Source organism: Aspergillus nomiae, assembly GCF_001204775.2.
Source record: "Aspergillus nomiae NRRL 13137 chromosome Unknown contig00380, whole genome shotgun sequence".
Classification (NCBI taxonomy): Eukaryota; Fungi; Ascomycota; class Eurotiomycetes; order Eurotiales; family Aspergillaceae; genus Aspergillus; species Aspergillus nomiae.
The window spans coordinates 1-20,700 of NW_015378435.1; the positions used below are offsets into that span (position 1 = coordinate 1).

General features: G+C 50.3%; 6 protein-coding genes across 6 annotated transcripts; 4 read left to right on the plus strand and 2 right to left on the minus strand.

Annotated features, from left to right (window-relative positions):
• Window positions 1-330: 330 nt before the first annotated feature.
• Window positions 331-2,750, plus strand: ANOM_009817 (RING finger protein; the record flags this gene model as incomplete). The annotated part of the gene is made up of 5 exons (XM_015555073.1): window positions 331-437; window positions 573-877; window positions 991-1,519; window positions 1,573-2,459; window positions 2,527-2,750. 5 exons carry the CDS (start codon window positions 331-333, stop codon window positions 2,553-2,555), a joined length of 1,857 nt encoding a protein of 618 aa, XP_015402994.1. The 3' UTR covers window positions 2,556-2,750.
• Window positions 2,751-4,351: 1,601 nt separating this feature from the next.
• Window positions 4,352-5,971, plus strand: mrsA (putative mitochondrial carrier protein; the record flags this gene model as incomplete). Its single annotated transcript, XM_015555074.1, has 8 exons — window positions 4,352-4,395; window positions 4,619-4,688; window positions 4,752-4,787; window positions 4,889-5,021; window positions 5,094-5,186; window positions 5,251-5,307; window positions 5,391-5,835; window positions 5,920-5,971. The coding sequence occupies 8 exons, from the start codon at window positions 4,352-4,354 to the stop codon at window positions 5,969-5,971; spliced, it is 930 nt and encodes a 309-aa protein (XP_015402992.1).
• Window positions 5,972-7,234: 1,263 nt separating this feature from the next.
• Window positions 7,235-9,670, plus strand: ANOM_009819 (putative AAA family ATPase; the record flags this gene model as incomplete). Its single annotated transcript, XM_015555075.1, has 3 exons — window positions 7,235-7,324; window positions 7,384-9,430; window positions 9,498-9,670. 3 exons carry the CDS (start codon window positions 7,235-7,237, stop codon window positions 9,668-9,670), a joined length of 2,310 nt encoding a protein of 769 aa, XP_015402993.1.
• Window positions 9,671-10,842: 1,172 nt separating this feature from the next.
• ANOM_009820 (epsin) lies at window positions 10,843-12,838 on the minus strand (the record flags this gene model as incomplete). Its single annotated transcript, XM_015555076.1, has 4 exons — window positions 12,761-12,838; window positions 12,563-12,632; window positions 12,268-12,488; window positions 10,843-12,209 (listed from the first exon to the last, which is right to left on the minus strand). Exons 1-4 carry the CDS (start codon window positions 12,831-12,833, stop codon window positions 10,843-10,845), a joined length of 1,731 nt encoding a protein of 576 aa, XP_015402997.1. The 5' UTR covers window positions 12,834-12,838.
• A 3,680-nt stretch (window positions 12,839-16,518) lies between these two features.
• Window positions 16,519-18,230, minus strand: trpE (anthranilate synthase TRP2; the record flags this gene model as incomplete). Its single annotated transcript, XM_015555077.1, has 3 exons — window positions 16,519-17,834; window positions 17,907-17,980; window positions 18,058-18,230. 3 exons carry the CDS (start codon window positions 18,228-18,230, stop codon window positions 16,519-16,521), a joined length of 1,563 nt encoding a protein of 520 aa, XP_015402998.1.
• A 940-nt stretch (window positions 18,231-19,170) lies between these two features.
• ANOM_009822 (uncharacterized protein) lies at window positions 19,171-20,109 on the plus strand (the record flags this gene model as incomplete). Its single annotated transcript, XM_015555078.1, has 2 exons — window positions 19,171-19,718; window positions 19,785-20,109. 2 exons carry the CDS (start codon window positions 19,171-19,173, stop codon window positions 20,107-20,109), a joined length of 873 nt encoding a protein of 290 aa, XP_015402995.1.
• Window positions 20,110-20,700: the final 591 nt, after the last annotated feature.

Genomic DNA, 20,700 nt, shown 5'->3' on the forward strand with positions numbered 1-20,700 from the left:
AATTTTTCTTTTTTATTGATTTTTTCCCCTGTCCCTATCCAAGCAACTCTTTGTTTACCCCAGACTCCAGATTGGTAGACACTGGAGCTCAACTTTCCATTTTCCGTTGTTCTCGGCAATACCGAGCTCTAGTGCAATTTTACCCCCCCCAAGGCGAAGAAACAAACCTGAGGCTTGTCTTCCTAAGGCTCCCCCACTCTCCCCCGTGACGTTCCGTCTCCCGTCCCTAGTTACATACATCCACACCCCTCTCGTCTCCCCCAAGACCCAAAAGGTGCCAACGTCGATAAGCTATTCACGCCCAACGATTGATCGCCTGAGAGCTAGTGCATGGTCCTGCTGCTGCTACTGCACACTCCGGTCTCTCAGTCCGCCCTTCGTGTCCTTCGTCCCCCGTTCGATCTATCAGCCTTCCCCAGGTTGATTACCCGCCTTTGGTAAGCTGCGCCTTGTGTTGTCTCGGAAAAAAGAGAAGGTCTCGACGTTAAATCTCGGGACCTACTTTTTTTTTCGTGCCAGCACATACCGGCTTGCCGCGACACCACTGTTTTCACCACGCCTCCTCTAACAAGGAAGCGAAAGGCGGCCGAGGCGGCGATAACAGACAATCACTCCGCCACCAAGGATTCCGTCGCCCGTTCGCAAGCCGCCACCAGACCTCCTCCCCGGAAGTCTGCTCGCAAGACGAACTTAGATTCTCCTGGTATCGCAGAACTTAACCCCGCTACCGATCTGACCTCCGTCGTCTCGGGGGTGCTCACGGTTCGCGGAAAAGAAGGTCCTGATTTGGTTACGCCGGCGTCAACCACCATGGAGTCTGATGATGATTTTATGAGCGTTGCCTCCAGCGCCGATGACTTTCTGGACACCCAGGCGAGTGATGATGAGAGCTAGGTGAAGGTACGTAATATTGCGGCCCACAGCTTTGCAAGGTGGTGATGACTGGGTCATGACTGGGTGCTGACGCTGCCTCTTCTTTGCTATTTGTAGATTTCGGTGATGATTTCGACGGCGGATTCTCGAAAGATAAAGACATTGTTGCAACTTCACGAAAACCTTACGAAGTTGAATATAAAGTCCTAAACCCAGATGACATCGACCGGGAACAGACTCGACAAATCAACGAAGTATCATCGATTTTAAGTCTACCACCGGAATCCTCTGCCATCCTTCTACGGTATGGACGATGGAATCGGGAAAAGCTTATTGAGGGCTACATGGATCATCCCGAAGAAACGCTGGAGGAGGCCGGCTTAGGGACGAACTTTGAGGGCACACCGAAGACTGAAGTAATACCTGGATTCGTGTGCGAGATTTGCTGCGAGGATGACAATAACCTGGAGACATACGCTATGCGATGTGGACATCGTTTCTGTGTAGATTGTTACCGCCACTACCTTGCACAAAAGATTCGTGGGGAAGGAGAAGCGGCCAGGATAGAGTGTCCGGGTGATGGCTGTAATATGATCGTAGATTCTAAGTCGTTGGGCCTACTTGTCACACCCGACCTCAAGGATAGGTGAGTCCACTTAGCTTGGATGCAGGTGGATACTGCCGCTAACTACTGTTTAGGTATTACACCCTCTTACAAAGAACCTATGTCGATGATAAGGAAAATCTCAAATGGTGCCCAGCTCCCAACTGTGAATACGCTGTTGATTGTGCGGTCAAGCAGCGCGACCTCCGTCGCATTGTACCCACCGTACAATGTAGCTGCAAGCATCATTTCTGCTTTGGTTGCACACTTAACGACCATCAACCAGCACCTTGTCAGCTAGTCAAAATGTGGCTCAAGAAGTGTGAAGACGATTCCGAAACGGCCAACTGGATCTCAGCCAACACAAAAGAGTGCCCTAGGTGTCACTCGACGATTGAGAAGAACGGAGGTTGCAACCATATGACGTGCCGCAAATGCAAGCATGAGTTCTGCTGGATGTGCATGGGTCTATGGTCCGAGCACGGTACTAGCTGGTATAATTGCAATCGCTATGAGGAGAAATCAGGATCCGAGGCCCGCACCGCACAGGCGAAGTCCCGAGCATCATTGGAGCGATATCTCCATTACTACAACCGATATGCAAACCATGAGCAATCGGCCAAGCTCGACAAAGACCTTTACCTGAAGACGGAAAAGAAGATGACGAGCCTTCAGTCGCAGTCGGGTTTATCGTGGATCGAAGTACAGTTTCTCGACACTGCGTCACAAGCACTTCAACAATGCCGACAGACCCTAAAGTGGACCTATGCTTTTGCCTACTACCTTGCGCGTAACAACCTGACCGAGATCTTTGAAGATAACCAGAAAGATTTGGAGCTCGCGGTGGAGAACCTCAGCGAGATGTTTGAAAAGCCTGTACCTGAACTAGCGAACCTCAAAGTGGACATCTTGGATAAAACGGCCTATTGCAACAAACGGCGGGTGATTTTGTTGAGTGACACTGCTGAAAATCTGAAAAATGGTACGGACTCTGTCATGAACCCCACAGAAAATTTTGGTGTAGAGAACTGACTCGTGTGTTTCTCCAGGCGAATGGTCTTTCAACGTGGACTGGTAGATTAGAGCGAACCGTATAGAAGGGAAACGGGTTTAACCACGGTTGGTCCCCAAGGCCCAGTCATTCTTTTGCTTTAACGACGTGCATGACAGCGCTGAATTCTCTGCGGGAAAGTTTCACTGTGAACATTTAAGAGAGGAGCTTTTCGTGGGTGTTATTTACTTGGTGATTTGCTTTCTTGTATCAATTATCATCTACTATAGGGGAACGTCCACATCTATATTCAATTCTACCACTTGTACTTGACATCGCGTGCGGAGTGGGGCTGCATTTATTCCTTTTTGCATTGTTTGTGCATTTCTATTGTCCAGTCTTTCTCTTTTCCCAAGAATCCATGCCCAAATTAATATCTTGGTATATAGGTAAGGAGCCCTATGTAAAACACCCCGTCGATATGGAATCCGCGGAAATGCCCGACACGAGAACTTGAGGACTCGTGGTTGCCTAATAAGACGAACATACATACTGCGGAGTCCTCCGTAAGAAACCCCATACAATATAGTTTCACGTCACCTGTACGAAAGAAGAAAAGCCTAAGAACTACTGAGTTATACATTAGTCACTTAATGCCCTGCACATACTACCGTATTTACGGGATCCCCGGTGAGCCGCGGTCGTTCGCTTAGGGTTATAATTATGACTGAAGAGAGAAGGAGTACGGACTAATCAGAATTTCAGAAAGGAGGACAGCGGGATGGATCCATCAGATAAGAAAAATCAGAAAAGGGAATAGTGACCTTGCTCCATCGCTCGGTGATTTTTAGGAGAGCTGCCGCGGCGGAGGTACGGGCCATTCCTCCGTCATTCGGCACTTCTGCTTCTCCTGTTAGTCAGATGTGGCAATCTTGGCTGGCTCTTTGGGACCTCTTCTTGCATGTCTTGAATGGGGAATTGGGTGAATCTGTTTGGAATTGATCCGGAAGGCTGTCGGAACGGTGTGAGTCAACTTGCCACAGGTCAACTGGTTGTGTCAATTGTCAGTGGTTGGGGGATGTGCTGGGTGAGAGTGAATAAACTCCGTCATCGGACCAGGACGGTCGCTGATCCTGGATTGGTTTTGTCTAGCCGGGGAAAGCTGATTCAGCAGTCTAAATGTCCCAACTGGCGTAGCTTAACTAATTTTTTTTAACGGAGGTTCAGCTAGACAGAGAACAGTACAGAGTACATTCATGAAGAAAATTCACAGATTAAGTAGAATGAAACAGAAAGACTGATGGGAACAGTACGCCTAAGAATATACAATGAATCACTTCCCATATTAGTGTGTATTTGGGTCAAGACAGAAAATTCCATAGTGGTTCCCTGGAGGGTTCTATTAATCTAAAATGGATCAGATAACATTTTAATCAACCTTCCATGAATCCAGCGTTCGTCGAGCCGACCGAAAGGACTTCCATTCTTGGTAACAACTTCTAATCCCCGACTAAACATTTTAATTTATTTTATTCTCCCTCCCTCTTTTACATCCTCTCAACTCATCAATATTTTTTTTCTTTACACCTATTTCACTTTCGCTCCTGTCGCATTGATTCTTTTCCATTCCTCGGGTAGTTGAGACGGGTCTCTTCCTCTATACTTCTTTTTCCTCCTTGTTGTTTTTTCCCTTCCTCGGAAGTGGCCCTAGTGATTTACCTCTCCACTCCGCAACCTGCTCCCGGTTTCTTCGGTATTCTCTTTTCGACCTTCACAACAGTGACGCCTCACCTAGCACCGCGCGCCCTTTTCTCCCTCCCTCCCTCCTAACCCTTTTCCCTCCTCTTTGCGGCTCCGGCTGCGTCTGGAGCTTCGACAGCTCGATGGCGGTCTCCGAACAAATCCCCGGGCAGGAGTTAGAATATGAGTATGTGTTTTTTTCCCGCAAAACCCGCTTCAACTCTTGTTTTCGCCTGGCCAATTGCTCGCTGGGAAGTATAGGGAGTGGTTAAAATCATTGTTATGTTTTCACGCCACATTCTTGCCTCTCTATTGCCTGATTGCCACAGTTCCTTTCCCAGACGGAGGCCGGCTTTTTTTTTTTATACACTATGTTGGGGCTCCCGGGGCTAATTATACTGTTATGATAGCTACGAGGCCCTCCCCTCTAACTACGGCCTCGGCCGGAATATGCTGGCTGGTGCCTTCGCAGGGATAGCGGTATGTGTGCAAGAACATGGGTTATAATGGTGGATGGTCGGTCCCATACTGACAATAGTCAAGGAACATGCTGTCATGTATCCGGTGGACTTGTTGAAGGTATGTTGAGTGAATGCTAGTTCTTTTCATGCGTTGCGCAAATTTTGTGTTGTGACGTGTTGCAAAGGCAGGCAAATACTGACATCGGACCCTCACGTTAGACTCGCATGCAAATCCTGCATCCCGCGAACGGCGGACTTTACACCGGTCTCACTAATGCGTTTTCCACAATCTACCGAATTGAGGGCTGGCGGACATTATGGAAGGGCGTTTCCAGCGTTATTGTCGGTGCTGGTAAGCGGAGCCCGCGGCATACGGAGATGTCTACTCGGAGGTGTCGGAGGCTGATGTGAATTTCCCGAATAGGCCCCGCCCACGCTGTCTACTTTGGCACATATGAAATTGTAAAGGATCTTGCCGGTGGCAATGTCGATGACGGTCACCATCCCCTAGCTGCAGGTAAGTGACCGATGGGGTTATGATGTTGTCTGTCATTAAGTGGTTCGTTACTAACGTGGAACAGCTATGAGTGGTGCCTCGGCGACCATTGCCAGTGACGCTTTGATGAACCCCTTTGATGGTGAGTAACCCGCAAGCCCAACACCACCCAAAAAGAAATAAATAAAAACCACGAATCCGCTGTGTACTAATCGAAAAACACAGTGATTAAGCAACGTATGCAAGTCCATGGCTCGGTACACAAGACTATCCTTCAATGCGCCCGGTCTGTCTACCGGACGGAAGGTCTTCAGGCTTTCTACGTTTCCTATCCTACCACACTCTGCATGACCGTCCCCTTCACCGCTACACAGTTCGTCGCCTATGAGTCGATTTCCAAGGTTATGAACCCCTCCGGGGATTACGACCCGTTCACCCACTGTATTGCGGGTGGTCTCGCAGGCGCTTTCGCAGCTGGTCTCACGACACCGCTCGACGTGGTGAAGACGCTCCTCCAGACCCGCGGTTTGGCACAGAACGAGGAAATTCGGTCGGCGAAGGGTCTTTTCAACGCCGCGGCCATTATCAAGCGGCAGTTCGGTTGGAGTGGTTTCCTGCGTGGCGCTCGTCCTCGCATCATTTCTACGATGCCCAGCACAGCCATTTGCTGGTGAGTGAATATCTTTCCTGATTTATTTCGTCTGAAATTCCCCATTGCTGTGTTTGGGTTTTTACTGACAATGTCATGCAAAAGGACCTCTTATGAGATGGCCAAGGCGTACTTCAAGCGCCAGGAGGTCATCTAAAAAAACGGGTCTTTTTCTTCCCACTGGCCCGATCGCATAAATTCGACTTCCACACTATCCGTCATAAATCTCCATCCTGGGGCCTTCCGTAAGGCCTCCCATGACCAACAAAACAATAATCAAAATCACTCAACAAAAAATCTTTTTAAAGGAAAAAAAAATAAGAAGGTCGGCTGATAGCGGCCACGTATCACGTGCGAAGGGCGGAAATGCGACGCGAGAGGAATTCCAAGCCATGTTGGGTGACGTTCATACTGTCCATTCTCTTTATTAGCTCGATCTTGATTCTTCTGCTCTCGCGCGGGCTCCGTTTCTCTCATTCACCGTTTTTTCGGGATGTACGCGAAATGTCCGAGACACTAGCCGGAAAAGCCTGGCTGGAACCACAGCGGATGAGGCGGAGCGAGGACGTCTCACCCTTTCTTCGGTACCTCTTTTCACCATTGGTCATCGGGTTTCATTTTCTTGGTTGGTAATGGTTGATATACATCTTGTGGGACGGATTGTGTCGGGAAAAGTGCGAGAGCTTTTCTTGGATCGCCCTATGTATGCTATATTTGTACCGGCGTTGGCACGCAAGGGAACTGTTTTTGGAGGCTTTGTTCCTTTTCACTTATGGTTTTATTTTGTTCATTTGATCGATTTCCGAACCCTGGAATATTTCTTCTGATATATTACGCATTTGGGACCCATGTATACATAGACGGGATGATATGGCGGGCAATTACTTTTGAGTACACCAGCCAGGCTGAGCTGGCGCAGATATCCATTTTCGTTAATATAAAGGACTGACACTCGACTCCACTCCGGGGACCACAAAACTAAACGAAATGTCAAAAGAAAAGGGAGTTAAGTTGGCTGTAGAGTTACTAGAGTAGCATTGGAAGAAGTTTTGCCATCATCGTGGGGCACCTTTTATTCCCTTTTTCGGTGCACCAACGACGTCACGCGAAATCATGACCGAATTTGGGTAAGAGAAAAATCGGAAAATGGAGAATCACTGACTGACTTTCATGTCTTACTCTCTCACTCTGACCTCTCGACTTCACTCACTCACGTCCTCGTCGTCCAGAACGTCTTTCGTTCTTTCTTTCTTTTTCCTTTGCCTCCCTCCCTACGAATGAGCAGAAGTTGGTCCCCCGTCCTTGTGCCATTCCTTCCCCCAGACTACGATTAACTAGTATTACACTACTCCGACTATCATCCATAGCGCGCGGGCGGGTCCTGCAATTCCGCCGAAGATCCCTTGGGCGTACTTGATCCATGATGCGCCCCAAACCGGCGTCTTCCCTGCAGAAGACCTACGATGACTGTTATCTGATGTGCTCGACTGCCGTCTACTTCGAAGGACAGGTCTGCCGTTCTGCTTCCATCAATTGACTCCATTCGTCACTGATCGCTCTTCCGTACAGAACAACGAAGAAGAAGCTTTGAAGTCTTGGCGCTCCGCCCTCGAAACCATTTACTACCATAACGCCTATCGGGTACCCTCCAAGTACACCCCCAAGAACGAAACTGAGAAGGCGCTTCAGGATTCCATCCGCCAGTTAGAACTCCAATGTCGGGAGCGTGTCGATCTACTCGAGGCCCTCCGTGAGAGCAGAAAGGATACGTCTGGTAAATCTCCTCCGTTCACCACTGGTTATCGCGGTTGGATTGGAGAGGGAACTGTCCCCGCGGTCGGATATACCGATCTATCTAAACCGCCCACTATCCCCGGACGCCCACCACCACCCGTTAACACCGCTAGCTCGGAATCTACTGTAAACGAGACCGGTTCATCAACCTCAATGGCGGGTCGTCCCGGATTGCGCAAGACGCAATCCTCTTCGGCAAAGACAACGTCTTCCCGCAATTCTAGCCCCGAGCGTCGGAAAGCGATGCCATCCACACTGCGCAACGCCGATCTGAAGAAACCCGTCAAAAAGAAAATTAGTCCGCGACGGAAAGACCTGCGGCCGGCCGCAGCTTCTCAAGCCGCGGGTCTGGCCTGGGGAAGTCTTTATCGCACTCCATCATCAGAGAAGGCCGTCAGCGACGCTGCCCTAGCGTCCTCCCGTTTGACCGTGGCGAATGATCCCAGTTTTCGAAAGGAACCAATACCGCCCCGTTCGAAGTCTGGCGATGGGGTACCCCCACGGAGAAGCGTGCCTCCAGAGGATTCCGGAGAGGAGCGTCGCTCGGCGAGGAAACTTCGCGTCCCCGGTCAGACACCGCGACGATCACCGGCGAAGTCTACTCCCGCACCAACTTTGACACCTACATCCACCCCTCAGGCTCCGGCTGGCGTCCAGCAGCCATCAGCCAACCGTACCCATTCCGCTTCTGTATCGAAGGGCTCCAATGATACAGTTCAGCCACGCGCCTCCCCCCGGCCTTCTGTCAAACCAAAGCCTGTAGCGTTGAGGGCGACTTACCAGCCGCCAACACCCTCTGGAGGATCCGCGGGGGTTGCAGATACCTCGAACAACCTGCAGTCTGGGTCTGCAAGGACACCGCGGAGAATCACCCCTGCTTCCACTGGTGAAGATGCGTTGAGCGACAGTATAGATCGTATGTCAATTTCCCGAACGAGCCCCGAACGACGGCCTACTCCGCGCATCAGGCGTGCTATCACCCCGCCGTCATCTAGCGATCCCGAATCTCTTGGCCCCAAATCAACGGATGCCGATGAGGACGAAGTGGACGTTGAGGATGAGGATGACGCGATTATGGATATACTGAACAAGCTCCCGAAAGGGGTGGATGTGGCAACCGCCCGACAGATCCTCAACGATATTGTAGTTCGTGGGGATGAAGTACACTGGGATGACATTGCTGGTCTAGATGGGGCCAAAAAGGCCCTTAAAGAAGCTGTCGTCTATCCATTTCTCCGGCCAGATCTTTTCTCTGGTCTGCGCGAACCAGCTCGCGGTATGCTCCTCTTTGGACCTCCAGGAACAGGTAAGACGATGCTTGCGCGCGCTGTAGCTACGGAATCCAAATCGACATTCTTCTCGGTTTCCGCATCCACACTGACCTCGAAGTGGCACGGTGAGAGCGAAAAGCTTGTCCGCGCCCTGTTCAGTCTGGCCAAGGCGCTGGCGCCGTCGATCATCTTCGTGGACGAAATCGACTCACTCTTATCCGCTCGCTCGTCCGGCACTGAGAACGAGGCTTCAAGACGCTCAAAGACCGAATTCCTGATCCAGTGGTCAGATCTGCAGCGCGCTGCAGCAGGCCGTGAATCGCCGGGCAGGGACAAGAAGTCCGGCGGGGACCCCAGCCGGGTCCTCGTCCTCGCCGCCACAAATATGCCCTGGGACATCGATGAGGCCGCGCGCCGTCGCTTCGTCCGCCGACAGTATATCCCTCTCCCAGAACATCACGTCCGCGAACAACAACTCCGGACATTACTAAGTCACCAGGTGCATGACTTGACAGATCAAGACATTAACGCTTTAGTCCAACTCACAGAAGGTATTACCCTCATTTACTCTTCCTCCCCCAACCATCAGTATCCCCAAGCTAACAAACCACAAAACAGGCTTCTCCGGCTCCGACATAACAGCCCTCGCCAAAGACGCCGCAATGGGTCCCCTCCGCAACCTCGGCGAAGCCTCCTCCACACCCCCATGGACCAAATCCGCGCCATCCGATTCCAAGACTTTGAAGCCAGTCTCTCCTCCATCCGACCCAGCGTCAGTCGGGACGGACTAAGAGAATACGAAGATTGGGCCCGACAATTCGGCGAGCGAGGTGGATAGACCTTTTCCCCCCTTTCCTCCCCTCTATATCTCTTCTCATTTTTTCTTTTCTTGTTTCCTTATGATTCATCTTTGGGACCGTTGCATTCATGGAACTTAAGTGGCTGGGGGATCGACTTGAATGGGCGAATTGGGTTTGATACGATACGATACGATACCTTGGGCTATGGTTTCTTCGGTCTGCTCTGCGTTATATCGGTATGGTATGAGAGTCATGATTATGAATTGTCTGTTGGATGAATGCGACGCTTGGAAAGGCATATATTGTACGTAGTGAATGAACCTGGTCGGGAACACAAGAACACAAGAACACACATATCCTTATGAATGGATACAGATGATTGAGTACCGGTGCTGTCCCCTTTCTACTACCTACTAGCTCAGCATATATTCTGCTGTGCATGACATGGCATGGCATGATATGATCATGGGCAGTAGTAGAGGCATACCACCTTCTCTTTTACTGGCCAACTTGGCTCTTTCAAGCAATACCTAGTAACTTACTCTTGACATTCAGGCTTCGGAATATTAAACCCCCCCATCATCAGACTTCGCATAACCAAACCTACTACGGAAGTATAACCATGTCAATATACGAAGTAGTATGATACAGTACAGTATAATTTATATACTACGAGACATAAACCAAATCAATATGGTAGGTAATAGGTATAAGTAGAACGGTACATCATCAACGGAGCAAAAGAGAAAGAAAAAAAAAGGCAAGACAAAGACACGAGGAAAGCAAGGGGTTCGGTTTGAACTGGTTGGATATCCCGGCTGGCATCAAATCGAGTGAGATAGAGAGAGAGAGAGAGAGAGAGAAAGCAGGAAGGTAAGCGTCCGGACATAGTGGAGTAATAGAAGTAGTAAAAGTAAGTGGTTTAAATGAACTGGACTGAAATCTGTATGTCAATTCCGGAACCCTAATTCAATGCGAGCATAACACCCAACCATTCGTCGTAAAAAACGACGCAACATAACAAAGGGAATAAAAGGAGAGAAAGGTAGAGATTTGATTGATAAAGACAAGACAAGATAAAAGACCTGGTATCGTATGCCACCTCCATCTAAAACCCGTTAAGTTGTATACCACAGACATCACGGATAAAACAGTTTCGTCTTTCACAGATCTATCAGGCTGCCTCCAGCCTGAGGCTGCTGCTGGTATGATTGTTGTGCACCCCAGGGGTTGTTTGCGGGCTGCGCGAAGCCGGTTGGCTGCTGGGCGAACCCTGTTTGCTGGGGAACGAACCGTTGTTGGCCGAAGAACGGGTTGTTGCCGGTCTGGTTGGAGCGTAGGCGATCGAGACCTTGACCAGCAGAGTTGACGAAGGTACCGGGGGCGGTATGCTGAGCGGGAATACGGAGATCGCCGACGTTTCCAAAGGTATCTTGGCCGTCGCCGCTGGCGAGGAGTGCATTGAGACGAGCGTGATGCGGGTCGTTGATCTGAGGCGGAGTACTCTTGGGTGGAGCCGGGGCCACAGGAGCCTGGTAGTTGGAGATTGGATTGAAGGCGGTAGTTGGGCGCTCTTCTGCCAGCGTGTTCAGGGATGGATGTCCGGACGTTGCGGGTCTGGCCTGGAACGGCTGTGTCTGCGTGCGCGGAGCGAATGGATTGTTTGATCCGGTCTGCATTGGTTTCATCATATCTCCCGGCTGCGGGCTGCTCGAGGCCCATGGGTTATTGCTACCCGACGAAAGGAAGTTATCTTGCGGCTGGGGTTGCTGCTGCTGGGGTTGTTGTTGCTGTTGCTGTGCGAACATGTCTGCGGGACCATAGGGATTATTGGTGTTAAACGCCGTTTGCTGCGGCTGTAGCGTTGCTTGGGGCTGTAGCGTGGCCTGTGGCTGTAGGAAGTTATTCTGAGGCTGACCGTACGGGTTCTGGTCAAAGCCTGAGGGCTGCGCTTGGTATCCGTTGGTGTATCCATTGGGCATTCCAGTCATCTGCCCCTGGAATCCCGTCGGCTGTGCGTATTGGTTGTTCAAGTATCCAGTCGACAGAGGTTGCTGGGGGTTGATCGGGTTGCCAAACCAGTCCACCGCACTTTGCTGCTGGTATCCCTGGTTGTAACCGGTGGGCTGTGCCGGGGCGGCTGGGACGGGGGTATCATCGAAGAGGGATTGCGCGTTGCTCTCTTCAAGTTCGCGCTTGCGAAGTTCTTCCTCTTCCTTGCTCAGCTTGATCGCCTTGGCCAGATCTTCGTCCTCCTCCCCGGATTGCATAGAGCCCTTCGCCCGTCGCTTCCGTTCTTCTTCGGCCTCATGTTTACTCGCCTCGATCGCCAAGCGGTACTCGACATCTTCATCGTCCGCGGGACGTCGACGGCGCTCGTTTCGACGCGGTTGTGGTGGCTCACTTCCATGACCTGGGTAGTCGTCCAGCCCGCTCACCCGCGATTTCCACAGCTTTCGGTCGGAGCGCTCACTTCGCAATCGGTCTTCATCCATCACCAGGGAAGTAAGTTCTTTAGCAGCCACACGCACTACGTATCGTTAGCGGGCGACCGACCGAGGTAAGGGACCATACCGTCCGCGACCTACCATTTTGACCGACATCTCTGCCATCCTCATCCACGTACTGGAACTCGCGCAGGGTCTTGATGATGTAGACGTTCTTCCGGGCCCACGTCACGACTAGTTCCGAGCCCTCGTGGAGACAGTAATCTAATACCTTCAGGGACTTCAACACATGACGCCAATTCTTTCCCTTGTCATTTAGTCGCTTGTCCAACATGTCCATGATCTCGTAGAAATCGGTGGGACTGTACGTACAGCCGGATTAGCTCGGTCTAGAGGGGGGAAGAATCGCCCGAGGCCAATAGGTCGGTCAGCCTACCTGCTAAACGTCAGGGCAGCAATCTCTGCCATCTCTGTACCGGTCGGGCCCCAGGGGTCATTACTCGTGGCTGGGATTGAAAGCGTCAGCCGATGTCAACCACAGGTTCAAGGACACCGGTAGCGACCGACGAGCAACCGCCACCAATCAGTCGTAACTTAGCCCGAACGCAAAAAGAAGGAGATTAGCAGTACATACCATTCCGGACCTTGACCTGGACCGACGAGTAGCCCTTGGTGACATTTTTCACGCTGCGCACAACTTTCGACATAGTGACGACAATTGGACACTCGAGACCAATGGGATGATGATTGGAAACAAAGTAGGGTAAAATAAGCAGCGCTCCTGGCGTACCGGTAGCTCTCGGGAATCAGGGGGAATCAGGCGCAAACCGCCCAGGTGAGCGTCGGGGTTGAATGGGCAGCGGTGGGATCGTTGGTGAGTTGCGGAGGTGAGTCGCTTTCTCCTTATCGCGGGCGGTTGCAGTGGAGTTGGCAGTGGCAGTGTGACGGAAGGCGGGCGTATGGGATTGAATGTCAGCCACCGCTCGGAATCGTCCCTGAGAACACTAAAAGACACAACGAGGGTATCAGGACAGGAAAGGGACGATCGGAAGAAAGGAAGCCGCGAGATCGAAGGAGGAGAATTAGTAGTGGTAGCGTTTGGAAAGAAGCGGTAGAAAGAAAAGAAAAAGTCGCGATGACGAGCAGGAAGGTTCTTCTGGGTTTTTGGTGGCCACTGGTCGATGGCTGACGACGACCAACGCCCAATCGTATGGAAATCTCCCGATCAGTTCAGGTTCGAACCACCCCCACACACACAAACTAGTTCTCTTTTCTCCCGTTGGAAATGGGTGATTCTTTAGATTGTAATCCCTTCCAGTAAAAGCATTCGGGAATCGAGCTTATGTCTGAACCGAGTGATCAAAAGCAGATCCAATTCCGGGGACGAAGGAAATAGGGGTGGAGTGATATCCACCGGTAGAGCAATATCCCTGAAGAGACCCTAGAAGTTGTTCAATGGGTCTATGACAATGGGATCCGTTAACTCCGGCGGGGTCAGAGAAGTGAAGAACAGAATCGGAGAGGAAGCGGAGAGAGACAATGATGTTGGAGGTGAGGAAGAAGAGATGGAAGTTCCAGAAGTATACAATCCGTCAAGTGATTCATTCAATACATTCAACAATGATTATTTACGGTATGTATGTATAGTATGGAGATACGGTATGCAACGGGATTTCCAATGTATGTATGTACAACGGCCCGAAGGACCCTTTTACTTTTTATTTTAATTTTTTAATTTTCTAAATTAACCGTCATTTCTCCCAATCAACCGATACAAACCCAACTGATATACCTCGTACTATCCATAATATTCCACCTAGTAGGAGAAAAGGTCTGTTCCCACAAGACTTAGTTCATAAACCATCTACAGCCCTGGTGATGTCGTGGCGCCGTGGCAAAGGACGGCCGCGTACAACCGTGACTTGGCATCCTCTTCAACATGAGAAACTCTTCTTCAACCCCTCTTTTGTACCCAGTTTACCAATGAAGGAGAATCGTTCTTCACTGACACGAGATTCTTGCAAAGTTACCATACGGCAGAGTTCATTCTCTGATTCATACCGGAGGGTAAGGGTGGATGTATGTACTCCGTACTGTCCGTACTTCGAGTATTGTGGCGGTGCAGAGATACTCGGAAATGCCAATAGTTACCAACGACGTCATAAGGCATCGTGCTTTTTGCTCCTTTTATTTTATTTTATTTTATATTTTTTATAACCCAGACAGCCTTAATTTGACGGTTCACCCAAGAAAAACTGAACCTACTTTCCTCCACTGAATCTATCCATCTTCTTGAGGGAAATTTGGTATCAGGATGGGAGCCTGATTGGTACCGCTTAGGCAGCAGTGTTCTTTCTGTACATCCATTTAATTTAATGAACACTTGTGCTCATTCATCCGATACTACTACTTATTGGTCCGGCCTCCAGCGTAATGCTACCTTACGCGCTTTCCGCGTCTCCAGTGTATAATAATCTTTCTTGAGAATTATATTCGATATTTGTGACTGACATGTCTAATCTGTAAAGGATGAATCTAACTACTGAACAGCCTTACTAGATACCTGAGACAGCCGAACCCGCGCGCTCTACTACTGATATTTCGCAGTCAAACCATGGCTATCTGCTTCTGTATCGTGGGATACTCCCACTTCCCCTGCTGCAATGGCTGTCCGGGCTCATAGAATCGCACTATTTGACATTACTCGGGGTGCCTGTAGAAATGACAAAAATTCGCTCACAAGCAAGCTCAAAGTCCCCTCCACCAGACTGAATTGGAAGCCAGCTGGACAAGTTAGTCTTGAGACTAGCCAGCAAATTGACCAAGAAGGCAAGGCAGAGCTCACTTCGACGTCCAATTCGCCGGCGGCCGCTTATCCGCGGGCTGGATCAGAACCTGAAAACTACCATCATCATTGCTGCTTCAATCCTCATAAACAGGAGTCCTGTCCGGGTAGGTGAGATCAGTCCGATCCCTGACGGAATACCTCCCGAGTGGGCGATCAATCAGGAACTTTTGGGAGTTGTACTCAGTGAGGCTCCAGAATCCTCCTGTCGCCAACGGCGGCTTGCTGCTTAATGGTCATGATATACGCCTCATCTGACCCTAGCGTTAGCTTCAGCCCCTGGCTGCCAGAAGGTCTGTACAAGGGGTACAGCGCCTCTGACGCCATCAGACACAGGTACCCAGTATATGCGACGTATAGGCGCATAGCATAGTTCTTGTGCACCCGTGGTGCCAGTCGTGGGGGATTGAAGGGCGCCATGCGCGCCATCAGCTGGAGCGCTTTGGCAGGCTCATCCGAGGAGAGTGAAGCATTCATCATTGCCGGGTTTAGTGGTGGCGCTTGCACTCCAGGGCGGTCACCCTGCTAGGAACTAAGTGTGGTCTGGGTCTGCAGAACATGGACTTTAGCAACATTGGTGCCACGGTCCCTTGAGATGAGATAGGATGTGCATCACCATAAGGATCAGCTCTATTTTTCGCCAGATCAGTGGAGCCCCACCGTTTTCTGCCCGACATGCTGGCGTAAAAGCATGTCTTGTGGCCGATTTACGTGGCTGGGGTGGTAGAATGTTGGAGAAGCCTGGAGTAGACGATGTGGATTGCCAGGCAACTAGATATCATGGGCAAGGAAATGGGGATCAGAAAAGCAACTCTGCTTGCCATCGAGATAGTCAAGGTTGCGATGGAGGGGACGGAATACGATACTTCTTCTCAAAGGTGATGCTGCTCGAGAGAATTGACACACAAGTGGCGCTTTTTACAAGGCTGAGTGCTTTGCCAATCAATCAATGAAATTAATCTGGTCGTAATAGCAGATAGAGTGTCCAACACGAAGAATATGGACTCCTGGGTGATACAAAAGCATCGCAGACCCAGGATCACCCGAGACAAGGACCTCTTTCAGTTAGCCATGATCCATCATTGGCAGGGACAGGTAATAATATCCAAGGACATATCGCAGCTTTGCTACCCCGTAGGAGGATATTCAATCACCTATCTAAGGGGCAATCATAAACAACTCTGTTTTCCAATGGAGAATCCCTGGCCTGTGACCAATGGGTCCAACATGAGAGGTGCATTGAGCCCGCTATGTCAGTTCAGTTCAGGCACTCCGACTTAACTAAGACGGTGCCGACATTTCCTTACCTAGCTTGAGTAGTAAATACCCTTCGCAACATGAATCCCCATAACACCCTGTGATCCAATCAGAGTGTGGGAACTTGGGATGAAAGGAACAAAAAGAAGAAAATAAAATAAAACAAAATTTGTGAAGGACTTCATTGTTTTCCCATCGCTCTAGATCGTAATCGTCATTCAATTCCCTATCAACAAAGAGGAACAAGAGAATCCGAAGAAAGAAAAGAAAGCTAAGAGACCGCTTTGAGTCTATGATTGTTCTCCCTCCATGCTCAAATACTTCGCTTCCGCCCCCTTGATACAGGCAATGTTGGCGCCCAATTTATTGATCGTCTCGATATACTCGTCATACGGGTCCGAATCGAAGACAATTCCACCACCTGCTTGGAGGTAGGCCACCCCGTCCTTGACCATCATCGTCCGGAGTGCAATGCAGGTATCCATAGCACCCGGCGTTTCTGTTGCTCCGTCCGTGCTGGCGATGTTGTATCCGAAGTAGCCCACCGCGCCAGCATACACTCCGCGCTTCTCGCCCTCCAACTCGGCAATCAGTTGCATAGCCCGCACTTTGGGCGCCCCGGAGACCGTGCCGGCGGGAAAGATGGACCGGAACGCGTCGAACCTAGTCTTATCCGGCCGCAGAATACCCGATACCTGTGACACCAGGTGTTGCACATGCGAGAACTTCTCGACCACCATCAACCGGTCCACCTGAGTGGTGGTCGGGTCACACACGCGGTTAACATCGTTACGTGCCAGATCCACCAACATGACATGCTCCGCACGGTCCTTTAGACTGCCTCGTAGCTCCTCTGCGAGCGCCTCGTCCTCCTCCGGCGACTTGCCACGCTTGACAGTGCCGGCGATGGGATGGGTAATGATACGGCCCTTTTCCTCCTTCGCCAGAAGCTCCGGACTAGCACCAACGAGCTGAAAGTCTTCGCAGTCGATGTAGAATAGGTATGGAGAAGGGTTGACTGTGCGCAGATGACGGAAGAGGTTAAATGGGTGGAGGGAGGTAGGGCGAGACAGCCGTTGGGATGGCACAGTCTGGAAGATATCGCCTTTGGAGATGTGCTCCTTGAGTTTCAGCACGTGCCGCTCGTACCCCTCGCGCCCGATATTGGATGTGTACTCCTGGTTGGGAATGATTGGACCTTGGGGAGGTAGCGGGGTCTCGGGTCGGAGGAGTCGTTCAATAGTGCGCTTGATCACGTCTTCGCCTTTCCGGTACTCGGTTTCGAAATCCGAGTCGACATGTGTGATAGGAACGAAGGTGATGATTTTGATGACCTGGTAAAAGTGATCGAATGCGACAATGGTATCAAACAGCATGAACAGCGACTCTGGGATTCCGAGCACATCCTTGAGAGGGCGGGCCGTCTTGGGCTCAAAGTACCTCACACAGTCATATCCGACGTAACCAATAGCACCGCCCGTGAGTGGTGGTAGCGTCAAGCCGGGTACTGTCGCAACGCGGTAATCAGCGATCTCTCTTTCCAGGATCGGAAGAGGATCACACTCGGGGCCGTGGCCGGGACCAGTCTTGAGAACTTTTCGGGGATCTTCACCGCGTCGCAAACGCACAGGTTAATAGTAGGTCCAGCAAGGTGGTCATGATGGGCAAGTATGCATACCAGCTCCCACAAAACTATATCTCCCAATTGTCTCCGTGGTCGCAGCACTCTCGTAGAGGAATGATAGTTTGGATCTGCGCAAGAGTTGGCCATATCAGCTACCCCGCCAGAGGCAAGAGGGGGCGGGGGGGGCTCTGGAATCGGAACTCACTTCTCTGCAACCTTCAGATATGCCACTGTAGGTGTCAACAAGTCGGCGGGGATAGACGCAGTAAGTGGGAGCAGGTTGGGGGGATATTGAGCATCTTTCGAGTGGCTAATTACATCCTTTGCGGCCTCAAGCGACGGCACAACAGTAATCTGAGTCATACCATTCGGCGGCATTAGCACAAGGTCGTTTTATTCAAACCGGGAGTATAGAAGACTGAATAAAAAGAAATTAAATGATAGTTAGGATAAGATACTCACAGGGGGCGCCATCCTATCAAATCTAACGGTGCCAATGGATTGGGAGTCGATTGTATGCGGGGGAGGTGGAAGAGTAGAAGTGAAACTGGATGGAGAGAGCGGAGATAAAAGGTAAATCGAAATCGCTAAAATCAGATAAATTAAATCAATGCGGCAACGTTGCTGATGAGGCCCTCACAACTGGAAAAGAAGGAGGAAAGCAAAACAGGCTCCGTTTGAATCAGTCAAGATCTCAATTTTCTTTTTCTTTTGCGGTTTCTTGTTTGTTTTTTGTTTTTGCCTTTTTTTTCTTTTTTTTCCTTGATTCCGTCACTTATCAGGAAACCTTTTTGGCCGGCGCTTGCTTTTCCATGGGAAGCCCAATACGGAATAGTCTCCCGGCTGAGCATTATTATTATCAATTGGCAATGATGATCTGACCGTCTTTTTCTGCAGCCTTTCCTCTCGGACTATGACAAAAGAAACCTTTTCGCCTGTTCACTCATTCGCATTTTATTTGGTACCATTCTAATCGGTCGCGCACAGGCGTTTTTGGGAACAACCTGCTCTCATTCTATACCTATATATCTAATCTATATAACGGACTGATTTCCCAAGGTCCCATAATACATGACTGGTTTGGTTCAGTCGCTGCTACCCTTGTCCTTGGAGATTCGATAGGTTGCCATTTGTCCGACGCTCTTCTTATACGGCCAGACACCTCGGAACATACTACTACTATACACTACGTCCTGTACCCTTGCATACTTGCAGCAAATCAACATTCCTATCCGTGTACTTATCTACACACATATGCAATAGAACGGCCAAATAGCACAAGAAGGTACCAATATATACAGGGAAACAGTAATCGGTCATGGAGAGTTCACCGTACCCGGCTCACTTGGATCAGCTTTCACCTCCGCTTTCCCTTCCGGAACACACCTGGGAGACGGATATGTCGCGCCCTACTTCTTCCTCGGATGTCCACAACGCGGGCGAGGACGCAACGCCTCTGCCACAGCGGCTTGCCAAAATAGCTCACATGGTCTCGCAGAACGCCGATGTGTCAAGTGAGGATACGACCACGGTCCACCAGTGCCTCAACACTCTGGAAGCCCTGTTGGACCCGCGGCCAAAACTCACCCAGGAGGTCGTCAAATGCCGACCCACGCATATCTACCCTGAAACTTCACACCCTGTGGCTTCCGCAGCCTCCTGCTCTGTCCCGATGGAGGGCCGTGCTTCATCCGCCTTCGACCCTTCGAGCTCGCAACTCATAGCTCTTTTGAACGAAGTAACCGCATTAAATACCGACTTAAACCAACGCCGTAAAGAATCCTCCCAAATATATGATCTTCTCAGGCGCGAGTGCCGAGGCCTGTCGCGACGGGTATCGGAGCTGGAAAATGAGGTCCACGAGCTGTAAGCTAATATCCACCAAACTGTCACTTTCAATCCTGGGCTAATGCGTGATTTTGTTCGTCGCAGGGAAACAGACATAATGGAAGGCTCAGCAGAGCGTGAAGCACTTCACGGTACGGTTTGCGGACTCGAGGCGTGGGTTAACGGATGGCAGAACGAACGTAAACCGGGAGCATCGCGACAAAATAAAGGAAAGCGGTGGATGAGGCGTAAGCCCGAAGAGCGCTATGAGACAGATGCAGAAGCACTTCTAGAGGGCATAACCGCGTGGATGCGTGGCTGGAAAGATGTCGAAGAAGGTTTCCGCGTTCGTGAAAGAGATCGGCAAGAAAGAAGGGAAGCAAGGCAAAGGCGTACTAGATTAGCCACAAACTCTGCGGATAACACATAGGAAAACCCATCATATGACCTGGGAACGCTGAGTTGCCGGGTTTGGGATTAGATTCGGCTGGAAGCGACTCCGATGTAAGAAAACCGAGACCGAGGATTTGCCGCAAAACTGATGCAAAACCCAAAATAAAGGAAGATTCTGATATTCAGTAATCATGCCGACCAAGAAGCAATGGTACAGTTGAGAATTAAGAGAATAGAATGCGCCAATGTGCCCACCGTAACCCACTATAACCGCAACTGACTGCTTTTCTGTTGAAAACCCCGAGTCTGCGCCGATATGTATCATCTAACCAAATGGTTATTGAATAAATTAGAATGCTGAAAGAAGAAAGAGCACAACAAGAACCTCCTGAAGCGGCGCTGATTGCTAGTTGTTGATCGGCTTTGGTTTTGCGCTCCACCTAGCCGCACATAAATGGGAGGAATGACATGGCCGAAAGTCGATCAGGCGGCCTAGTAGCAAACGATCCAGAGGACCAAGAGCAAAAGGTAAGGTAGAGTTTTCGATTGCATTCGTTGACGAGGATATCACAAATTATGTAGTAAAAAGTTGTAAGAGCGCATACGAGTGCATCATCAAGGTGTAGTT